The sequence below is a fragment of the Chanos chanos genome, chromosome 12 (genome assembly GCF_902362185.1).
Source record: "Chanos chanos chromosome 12, fChaCha1.1, whole genome shotgun sequence".
In the NCBI taxonomy this organism is placed as follows: Eukaryota; Metazoa; Chordata; class Actinopteri; order Gonorynchiformes; family Chanidae; genus Chanos; species Chanos chanos.
The window spans coordinates 13509084-13519547 of NC_044506.1; the positions used below are offsets into that span (position 1 = coordinate 13509084).

The following is a 10464-nucleotide window of genomic DNA, read 5'->3' on the forward strand; positions in this document are numbered from 1 at the left end:
CGATCAGCCGAAGTGAGAATGATGGGTTGTTGTGCACCATCTATATGATTCCCTTTTCTCTAAGAATAAGTAAAGGACCTCCCACACCACACAAGTCTTTGTCTACCCTGCATAATATGTATATACAGTGTATGTAACAAAACTGCCCTTTGCAGTATTGTTCATGTATGCTGTTCAATCTGCAGGAACACGTATAGTTTTGATCTGGGAATTACTGTTACTTTAATACAGAATTTGTCTGAACTGTAGTAGCTGAATATAAGGGCGTTTGCAAAAATACCAGTAACGCGATTGGTGCTTTGAAAGTTATTACCGTTGCTTGCTGTCACATGCGCGTTACGTCGCGTCTGCAGAATTGTATGAGGCTGATCAGCCATTTTGGGTTGTTTGTCTAGCGAGCAGCTTGTTATTCTTTTGACAAACTCGAGTCGTTGGCCTGGAGATCTTTAAAAATCGATCAAAAGTCGTTTTGCATAATTATTTCATAATTATGGGTCCACCGCGAAGCAAATCCCGCCGCTTGATACCTGAAAGAACGGAGGATTTCAGTTGGTTTGTCAATTTATCTTGACATGGCCTAGCAGGTTTGGTAGGTTGGTTGTGACGATTGAAAAAAAAAGCTCGAAAACAAGCGGAGTTGACTTGCGACTACCTCGAAGCCTCAGTACATCGGAGAGATTCCTTACTCGTTTGTTGTTGGTGATCAGATTATACGTCAATATATCAAATGAAAGTCAAAGCTTAAGTAAAATTGTGCAATAATGTATGTGGGTTTAGTTCTCGAGATGGTGACGAGTTAGCCACAACAGCTAGCTTGCTCGTAAGCTAACGATAGCCAATCTAATCACATCCGCGCACAACCCATGTACTAAGTTAGCATAACGTAAACTGGTACCAACTCACTTTGAAATCAGGCTGAAAATGTAACAGTCGAATCAATAGCTAACGTTAGCAAGTTAACTATATAAAGGTCCAACTCACTGAAAGAACTCAAAATAAGATGTAGCGTTCCAGATAAAGTTAACTGGCAGTGAAGTTAACTGACTACGAGAAGTTCCACTAGCTAGCGCAAGTTAGCTTGTCAGCCTCCGCAAGACCTCATTATGGGACTCAGCAGTGGCACGGCAGACTCTTTGCCAGTTTCGTGGCCGTGACCTCCGAGATGTCCAGCAACCTCTGTATTTCCTCTTGGTGCCAACATCTTGTGGCATTTGCATTTATCTGCCATGGTCGTCTGTACCCCAGCTATTCGATTACACGTTCCTGAAGAGTTCTCTACAGTTAGTTGAGCACAAACTTTAATTGTCAGCCATGGACGAGGCTTTGAAAAGACAGCAAATTTTTCGTTAGTTTAGAAGCGGTTTTGCAAATCTTAAGCTAGTGATCTGTTTCGCTTAGAGAAAGCTGTCAGCATGGGGTTTCAAAGTAGCAGCCATTTTTGTCAGATACACCTGTAACGATACAACTAGTTGTGTTTTTGTTTTTCTTCTAAGAAACCCGTTTGAAACTCCTAACAGGAGAGACTTCCTGAATCATTTATTTGGCCTTAAAGTTATTGTTCGGGTTTAAAAACAAATTTATTGTTCGGGTTTAAAAACATGGTTAAAAATATTTAGATTTAAATAACATGTAGAAGAGCTACTAACTATTGAACCCATGCGCACCTTCCCTGTTGATCTTAAAATGGCATAGCTCTCCTATAAGAATTATATTTCCCCATTAGAATGGGTACATTTGCTTTCTCGCGTTTTTTAAGAGGGTAACTTAAGTGCTTCGTATTCACTCAAAACCTTAAAGTTTTTTTCTTTTTAATTTGAAAAAAAAAAAAAAAATTGATTACCATCAATATAACAATGGGAGACCCAACGTCTCGACGGAACCAAACGAGAAATCGCCTCCGTGCCCAGCTTCGGAAGAAAAGGGAATCGTTGGCTGACCAGTTCGACTTCAAGATCTACATTGCATTCGTGTTCAAAGAAAAAGTAATTTACTTGCACAATGAAGTATTAATTACAATATGAAATCCCTTTATACATTGGGAAGCACACGATTTGTAACCTTTGGTATAGTATGTCCTTTTGGAGCTCATTTAGGCAGCCTAAAATCATTTGAGGTTTTTTTTTTTGTTTGTTTTTTTTACACTTTAAGAAGAAAATATGTAACTGGTGGTATCTTTTCATTTCTCATGATTACTGTGAAACAGAAGAAGAAGTCTGCGCTTTTTGAGGTAGCTGAAGTGGTTCCTGTGATGACTAACAACTATGAGGAGAGTATTCTGAAAGGTGTGCGAGACTCCAGCTACTCCTTAGAGAGTTCTCTAGAACTTCTACAAAAAGATGTTGTGCAGTTACATGCCCCTCGCTACCAGTCAATGCGAAGGGTAAGTGATTCAGTTGTACCCTAAACCCAATATTATTTCTGTCATTTGCAAGAACAGTTGAATTTTGCATGTTCCTTAAGTCATTTTGGTCATCAGCATCAGTGTCCTTCGGACCACTTCTTACTACTTTCTTATTCAGAGAACCAGTTAAGCCAGATTCTTCTTTTCTCTGTATTTTGCAATTGAAGGATGTCATAGGTTGCACCCAGGAGATGGACTTTATCCTTTGGCCCCGCAATGACATAGAGAAGATAGTTTGTCTCCTGTTCTCCAGATGGAAGGGGGCTGACCACGAACCATTTAGGCCTGTTCAGGTATGTGTTACAAATCAGTAAATAGTACACACTTCTTTTATGGACATGTCATGGAAACAGAAAGTACATTCACCTGGGCAGTCTGAAACACAAGCATATTTCAGACTGGGAATGGAAGGCCAGCATGTTCTTCATCTGATTTGTGTTTAGTGAGTCAGAATCTTTTCAAAATAAAAGTAGTGTTATCAGTTCTTGGTAGAGCATGCTGTGCACTGATTTAATTTATTTATGTGACTGACAGTATGTTACATAGCAACAACATGTCTAGCCATAGGAACTCTTGGGACACACAACCACAGACAGAAAATGTTGTGGGTCGTGTATATAGGATACATCTCTCTATTGTCAGGCAGTACCTTTTACAAGTCCCTTAAAAATATGTCTGTTCCAATTTAAATCCACAGGCCAAGTTTGAATTTCATCATGGAGACTATGAGAAACAATTCCTGCATGCTTTGGGCCGGAAGGACAAGGCTGGGATGGTTATGAACAACCCCAATCAGTCTGTGTTCCTCTTTATGGACAAACAGCACTTACAGGTCAGTACTGATTAAGAATAATACAGCCTTAGTCCCATTCATAGTAAACTGTGCCAGATGTGCATAGCACATTAGACAGAAATGCGGCTCTGCAGCAGATAGCCTGACACTTTAGCATGCTTAGACATGTATACATGGCCTTTGATTGTTTTTAAAGATTTGGATGAGACTGTCATTGTTGGTTTGATGCTTTCCCTGCTTCTTTGTTTCTGAGAGGAGTTACTGAAAAAAGTCCAACTTTTATTTTCTGCAGACTCCAAAAACCAAGGCCACAGTTTTCAAGTTGTGCAGCCTCTGTCTCTACCTGCCTCAGGACCAGCTGACCTGTTGGGGGGTCGGAGATATTGAGGATCACCTCCGTCCATACATGCCAGACTAGAGTAGACACAAGAAAGACACCCCACCGAAACAGCCGAAGCAAGTTAACCTAATCTACACATCCCTCTGTTGAATAGAATTGAACTTGTGCTTGGAACTCTCCTTTTTGTTAACCACTCATTTCATTCTGAGGTTAATTTAGTCCATTCTTTCCCTTTTTTCCCCTTAATCCAGCCTTAAACAGTTTTTGTTTTGTTTTTCGTTTTTTTTTTTTTTGTTTGTTTGTTTTGTTTTGCCCCCCCCCCCCCCCCCCCCCCCCCCCTCTCGGCTACCCTACTCCCCTACTCTTTCAGTTGTTATTTGAACCTGCACGAACATTGATTTTGAGTGGTTGTTCTTTTTGGAGCAGCACTTTCAACAACACCAGTCACCGAAGGAACTCTTTACGTTGGGGGGAAAAAAAGCCATTATCATCCTCAGTGAGAACCAATGAAGGAGGTCTCTTCATGATGGTCCTCTTGTTTTGGACTGGTTATATGGCATTGTCTTGAGGGATTGTTAACTTGTCTTGTGATTTCGGGGGAAATAAAGAAACTAGGGATTTCAAGAGTAATGACAATCATACAGTGATAAAGGACAAATGAGCTTGGGTGTTCCTCCTGAAAAAAAAAAAGCTTACTTAACAAAGGTCAACAATGCTTGTCTAAACTAATTTGGTGTAGGCATTGCTTGTCATTTCTCTTTCAGCTGCCTTAGTTACGCTGGACATTTTTCTTTTGACTGTCATTCCTTGCTTATGAGACGTCAACTCTTACTTTTCATGTATTTTAGTCATTTCTGGAGGATGGCTTCCTAAGGGGAATGGGGGTGTGGAAACATGCAGTTCATGCATGACTGGACAGAAAGCGATGTTTTGAATGAATTCTGATGGTCTTTTCAGGTTGGAGTTCAGATGATCAGTTTTCTTTTGTTTGTTTTTTTTTTAAACCAAGAAAGCAATTCATGCACTATACATTCAAGCTACTGAAACAATTTGTCCTTGGTGGTGGGTTTGCAGAGGGAGACTAATGTTCAAGCTTATGTACCGATCAGAGGAAGATGCTGTGGAGAAATTTGACGGATAATTAGAATTTGTTGCTTTGATAGATGAACCCTGTGTTAAAAAAATAAAAATAAAAAAAAAGGAAAAAAGTACTAATTATTGCAGTGATTGGGACTTGGTGTTTGTCAGCCAGCTTTATTGGATGAACAAGACAAAATCATTACGTTCTCTCTCTCCCTTTCTAATACACTAAGTTCAAATGAAAGGTGATAGTGGGTCATTTTCTTTGTGGTTTTCCCGTCATGTTCGCAATAATTCTCTTGAAATAAATCTGCTGAACATATCCAAATATGTGCAAACCTTGAAACTGTCTCATTGTGTTTATTTTGTGAAGAAGAAGTACTTTATTGGTCACACACACACTTAAACAGTATGTACAAGAAAAATACATGACAGATTTGATGCATCTTATTCTTGAAACCTAAAAAATCATGATTATCACCAAATTAACTACCCAGGTGCTTTGTGTGTCTCCCTTGTGCAATAAGTTTTCCAGTGGTTTTGTTCGTGAGGTCCACTGTGGCAAAGGCCAATGTCCGTCCTTGCTTCAGGACTTGAGCTGTAATCAAGACATCCTCCCCAAGTTTTGCTGCACTCATGTACCTGTAAATCACGACAAAGACTGCAATGACATGACTATCAGAGCCTAGTTTGTCATAGGGTTATCAGACTTCACTAGCATGTGGCTGTTGGTAACTATGCGCATTACTGATGACATTGACTGTACAGATATAAACTTACGTGATATTCATGTCAACGCTAACACCAGGCGCTCCTCTCTCGGTATATAATAATGCAGTAGTAGAGATCACGTCCACAAGTGTGGCAGTTAGTCCGCCATGGAGCGTCCCACCTCGGTTTGTGTGTTCTTCTTCTACCTTCATCTGACAAACTACTTTGCCCGGACTGGCTGAGACGAGTTCTACCTATGGGCAAAGACTCAGTTTCTGACATAGCAACATACGCAGAGACTTACAGTAGTAATGTCAAAACCATATAGCTTCAAATAGCTATTATCAAAAGGTTTGAAGTAGATTCTGTGAAATACTGGCCTTTTAAATTTGCAATTAGTGTATTTTACGGTATTTATATTTTTAAGAACCCACCTTTCTTAAAACTCGATCAAATCCACTAGAATCAATCATTGCTCGCATAACCTGTTTCAACGAATTAAGAGACAACGAAACCATTGTGTCACGGGAGTGTAAAGTAGTTACGGACACCGTCAAAGTCAACCTCGATTTTGAGATGTCTGTTTGTGTGTATGGAGGGGAGGGGGGGGAGGGGGGTAATACTGCACAAATACTGAGACAGGAGTACAACAACAAGGGTACTTCCGGGTGATTTTCTCTTTTTTTAGTCAAAATAAAAGTATTTCATGTTCGAGCGCATTTGAGACGTTTTTCAAATTTCATTATGCTTTTCTGTTACTCAGCCTGTCGTCATATTGGGCTCCAATTTGGGTCCTATTATGTTTGTGATCGAAATAACCAAGGAGCCCGGTTGTTGTTCCCATTCTGTGCATCAAGAGAGTACATAAATCCTGTATGAGCTCCACAAGACAGGTGGCAGTATCAGAGACCCATTAATTATTGGTCAGTTACAAAAGCTCAATGCAACGGTCAATTATATAATCATCTTGTTCAGTCTTAAACGATACATTCTCTGTTTTACGGCACAAACTGGCTTACTTGCACTCTTATTTTGGCGTTTTAATAAGAACGTTGAGCCGGAAGCAATGTACATCAGAGTTTATTTGGCGGTTTCCCCTCTCGAAAGTGGTAAATAGTTCCGCTGGATACATGTACCCCGTTCACCACAGTAGCTGTAATGCAGTTGAATGTTATGAAAACAGTCAGGCGTAATTTGAGATATTAAGATATATTTTTGTATCTAACCTATCCGTCGTTCTTACCGTCACTTCTTGGACCTTTCAGACAGCAAGCACACGAGTGCTGCTCTAAACTAGTGAGGTTGGGTTAAAGTGTGCATTTGCCTTTGACTGCTCATTTGGGTTGAGTAAATTAGAGGTTTAACTGACCCTGCCTTTTGAGCATGACTAGTTCTATAACGTCAGATGAATCACTGGCGAGTTTAGAGGAGACCAGATTACGTCTTTGTGATGAATTTGCTTCTATCACTGGATCAGACAGCGCAGTAGCGCAGTGCTACCTTGCTGAAAATGAATGGGAAATTGAGGTATGCTTACCTGATGTTCTGCGATTATGATCTAGTTATGTGCAAATATAAAAGGGCTGAATTTCACACTGAACTGCAGATGTCTTACAAGTTGTGGCCCTAATTCCACAGAGAGCTCTTAATGCTTTTTTCGAGGCAGACATGGAGTCTGTTTTTGATGCAGAGGACACGACAGAGAGAGGTGACAGTGTACAGAACAAGAGAAAAGAGCAGCATCCTCCTGAGGGCACAGGCAACTCAGAAACAAATAAGAAGTTTAAACCAGAAACATCTGATTGGTAAACAAGTTTATTATTCACATGTTGTGCATAGAAATATTTATTCTGAACAGCCCTAACTTTACCTAAAGAGCAGCTGCTCTTGTCCACACGAGATATATTGTCTGTAATATGATATGCTCTGAATAGCACTTTTTGTTCCTCCTATGGACTCGTTGCTTTAATTACCATACATGTCTGAGGTAATGAAAAGCTTAATATTTTCAGCAAATGAATGCAATATTGAATCAGTACCCTTCACTCTGATGATACAAATGATGGAGACTTAACATACTGTTCATGATTCTGTAGTTATTAAATGATAATAATAAAAAAAAAAAAAGGTGAGATCTTCACATAGAGTTTTATCCCACAGTATAGACTTGACAAACGAGGAACCTGCGTGTTCCAGTGATACCACTTCGAAGAACAGAGCGGCCGAGACAGGTGCACAGACACCGGCCGACAGCAAGGCTAATGGAAAGCTCTCTCTGCTAAGCTGGAACGTGGATGGTTTGGACACGTTAAACCTGGCAGAGCGGGCTCGGGGCCTTTGCTCTTACCTGGCATTGTAAGATACCGTCATTAAGATGATTTTGAATGACGCGATTTTGTTACAGACACTTACAGTGCGTTTCACTCTCCTCCTCAGATACACACCTGACGTGGTGTTACTGCAGGAGCTCGTCCCACCTTATGTTCAGTATCTGAAGAAACGAGCCGTTAGCTACACTTTCATTGAGGGTTAGAGATAATTCATCATGTTACATTTTATGATAAAAACATATCTCAGTGAAAAACTTTACTAAACATTTTTTCTCTGTTTTCTCTCAAGGGGGCGAAGATGGATATTTCACCGGACTAATGTTGAAAAAATCAAGAGTTAAACTGCTGGAGAGTCAAGTCATTTCTTACCCAACAACACAAATGATGAGAAATCTCATAGTTGCTCAGGTATGTTTTTTTGTCTTTGAGCTTGATTGAAATCCTTCTTTCTCTCCCTCTCTTCTATTCAACTCATTTTTATCATTTTAGTAACTATTAAGATTCTTTTATAATTCTGTGTATGCCAGATGTTTTTTCATAGATGTCTTTTATTTTATGTTTAATTTTAATTAGTGACTTTTAAATTTTGCTATACACTCTAAGGTGAGTATATCAGGCCAGGAGCTTTATCTGATGACCTCACACTTGGAGAGCTGTAAGAACCAGGCTGCAGAACGAATGAACCAACTGAAGGTAGTCTTCCAAAAGATAAGAGAGGCACCTGACAACGTCACTGTCATATTTGGAGGAGACACCAATCTCAGAGACTCTGAGGTAAAATCAGTTTTTAAAAAAATGACGTATTTTAAATAACTGTTAACAGATTTTTTTCCCCCCATATACATACTGTTTAATACAGAACTACTGTGTCTAAGTGACAAGGTGTGAGACTGTTTTAATTTATGTCCAGGTCGTAAAGGTGGGAGGATTACCTCCTGGAGTATGTGACGTGTGGGAGCAGCTGGGTAAACAGGAGCACTGCAGGTTCACCTGGGACACTAAAACTAACGGCAATAAAAATTTGCCTTACGTCAGCAGGTGTCGCTTTGACCGGATCTACCTGAGGCCGGCTAAGGAGGGGCCCAAAATGGTTCCTGACCACATGGTACTGGTGGGTATGGAGAAATTGGACTGTGGTCGTTATACAAGTGATCACTGGGGTATCTACTGTACTTTCACAACTGAGGGGGAATAACTTTGACTTGTGTTGCGCGCTGTAAATAACGATTTGCTAGAAGTCAACTAAAGCTGAAGTGAGATGTACGAAAATGTGAATTTCTCATGGCTTAAATGTTGAAGCTTTGAATACAGTATCCAACTAAATTCCGTTAAAGCAGGTTTTACTGAATCACTTTTTGTGTATAGTTTTTGAGTTATTCATGCTGATGTCTTGAAATCAATTTTAATGATCTCAAGTTGTTGTGAAATAAAACTACTCAAAACTTCCAAATCAACTGAAATAAATTTGTTTTTAATTTAAGTGGTGGTTATTACTGGTCACATACTTGATTTTTCTGCTTGCATTTACAGATGTGAACAAATTTGTTGGTACCCTTACAGCTCATTGAAACAATGCTTCATTCCTCCTGAAAAACGATGAAATGAAAAGCAGTTGTCTCATATATGCCTGCATGCCTTGGGTATGTCATAGAGTAAAGAAAAGAAAGTGTGAAAAGAGATCAGTTATCAGTTTCAATATTTCAAACTAACTGTTTTTCTTTAATTAGTATCACACATTTCTTCAATCTTGTAATCAGCCATTCAGCCTATTTAAATGGAGAAGAGTAGTCACTCTGCTGTTTGGTATCATCGTGTGCACCACGCTGAACATGGACCCGAGAAAACAAAGGAGAGAGTTGTATGAGATCAGAAAGAAAATTATAGACAAGCATGTTAAAGGTAAAGGCTATAAGACCATCTCCAGTCAGCTTGATGTTCCTGTGAAAACAGTTGCAACTATTATTAAGAAGTTTAAGTCTATGGGACTGTAGCTGACCTCCCTGGATGCGCCTGCAGGAGGAAAAATCGACCCCAGATTGAACAGAGGGATAGTGCAAATGGTAGACAAAGAGCCAAGGAAAACTTGTGAAGAGATACAAGCTGAACTTCAAGGTCAAAGTACATCAGTGTCTGATTGCACCATCCATCACTTTTTGAGCGACAGTGAGCTCAGTGGAGGAAGACCCAGGAGGGCTTCCACTGTTGAAAGAAAAACGTAAAAACGCCAGACTGGAATTTGCTAAAATGCATATTGACAAGCCATAATGCTTCTGGGAGAATGTCCTTAGGACAAATGAGACAAAACTGGAGCTTTTTGGCAAGTCACATTAGCTCTATATTCACAGAGGAAAAAATGAAGCTTTCAAAGAAAAAAACATTATACCTGCTGCGAAACATGGAGGAGGCTCAGTTATGTTTTGAGGCTGCTTCGCTGCGTCTAGCACGGGGCGCCTTGAATCTGTGCACAATGAAATTGGAAGACTATCAAGGCATTCTGGAGCGAAACGTAATGCCCGGTGTCAGAAAGCTCTGTCTCTGTCGCAGTTCATGGGTCCTCCAACAGGTTAATGAATCAAAACACGCAGCTAAAAGCACCCAAAAATGGCTAAGAACAAAACATTGGACTATTCTGAAGTGGCTCTCTATGAGCCCTGACCTGAATCTTATCAAACATCTATGGAAAGAGCTGAAACATGCAGTCTGGAGAAGTCACCCTTCAAACCTGAGACAGCTGGAGCAGTTTGCTCAGGAAGAGTGGCCCAAATGACCTGTTAACAGGTGCAGAAGTCTCATTGAGAGCTACAGAAAT

General features: G+C 40.0%; 3 protein-coding genes across 3 annotated transcripts; 2 read left to right on the forward strand and 1 right to left on the reverse strand.

Moving 5' to 3' along the window:
• The first annotated feature begins 388 nt into the window (after positions 1–388).
• c12h6orf62 (chromosome 12 C6orf62 homolog) lies at positions 389–3828 on the forward strand. The gene is made up of 5 exons (XM_030789286.1): positions 389–1982; positions 2204–2380; positions 2569–2694; positions 3099–3233; positions 3487–3828. The coding sequence occupies exons 1-5, from the start codon at positions 1854–1856 to the stop codon at positions 3610–3612; spliced, it is 693 nt and encodes a 230-aa protein (XP_030645146.1). The 5' UTR covers positions 389–1853; the 3' UTR covers positions 3613–3828.
• Positions 3829–4767: 939 nt separating this feature from the next.
• Positions 4768–5904, reverse strand: acot13 (acyl-CoA thioesterase 13). Its single transcript, XM_030788893.1, has 3 exons — positions 5760–5904; positions 5395–5579; positions 4768–5256 (listed from the first exon to the last, which is right to left on the reverse strand). The coding sequence occupies exons 1-3, from the start codon at positions 5841–5843 to the stop codon at positions 5100–5102; spliced, it is 426 nt and encodes a 141-aa protein (XP_030644753.1). The 5' UTR covers positions 5844–5904; the 3' UTR covers positions 4768–5099.
• Positions 5905–6708: 804 nt separating this feature from the next.
• tdp2b (tyrosyl-DNA phosphodiesterase 2b) lies at positions 6709–8850 on the forward strand. Its single transcript, XM_030788506.1, has 7 exons — positions 6709–6852; positions 6964–7130; positions 7486–7680; positions 7762–7853; positions 7945–8063; positions 8259–8429; positions 8566–8850. Exons 1-7 carry the CDS (start codon positions 6709–6711, stop codon positions 8848–8850), a joined length of 1173 nt encoding a protein of 390 aa, XP_030644366.1.
• The last annotated feature ends 1614 nt before the right edge of the window (positions 8851–10464 follow it).

Bases quoted from the DNA above. Each gene is read 5' to 3' on its own strand.
- c12h6orf62 (XM_030789286.1), top strand. From the start codon at position 1,854: ATGGGAGACCCAACGTCTCGACGGAACCAAACGAGAAATCGCCTCCGT. The intron at 1,983-2,203 runs GTAATTTACTTG...ACTGTGAAACAG, and splicing joins CATTCGTGTTCAAAGAAAAA to AAGAAGAAGTCTGCGCTTTT. The intron at 2,381-2,568 runs GTAAGTGATTCA...TTGCAATTGAAG, and splicing joins GCTACCAGTCAATGCGAAGG to GATGTCATAGGTTGCACCCA.
- tdp2b (XM_030788506.1), top strand. From the start codon at position 6,709: ATGACTAGTTCTATAACGTCAGATGAATCACTGGCGAGTTTAGAGGAG. The intron at 7,131-7,485 runs GTAAACAAGTTT...TTTATCCCACAG, and splicing joins AAACCAGAAACATCTGATTG to TATAGACTTGACAAACGAGG. The intron at 8,064-8,258 runs GTATGTTTTTTT...ATACACTCTAAG, and splicing joins GAAATCTCATAGTTGCTCAG to GTGAGTATATCAGGCCAGGA.
- acot13 (XM_030788893.1), bottom strand. From the start codon at position 5,843: ATGGTTTCGTTGTCTCTTAATTCGTTGAAACAGGTTATGCGAGCAATG. The intron at 5,580-5,759 runs GTGGGTTCTTAA...CTTTGCCCATAG, and splicing joins TTGATCGAGTTTTAAGAAAG to GTAGAACTCGTCTCAGCCAG. The intron at 5,257-5,394 runs GTAAGTTTATAT...CGTGATTTACAG, and splicing joins AGCGTTGACATGAATATCAC to GTACATGAGTGCAGCAAAAC.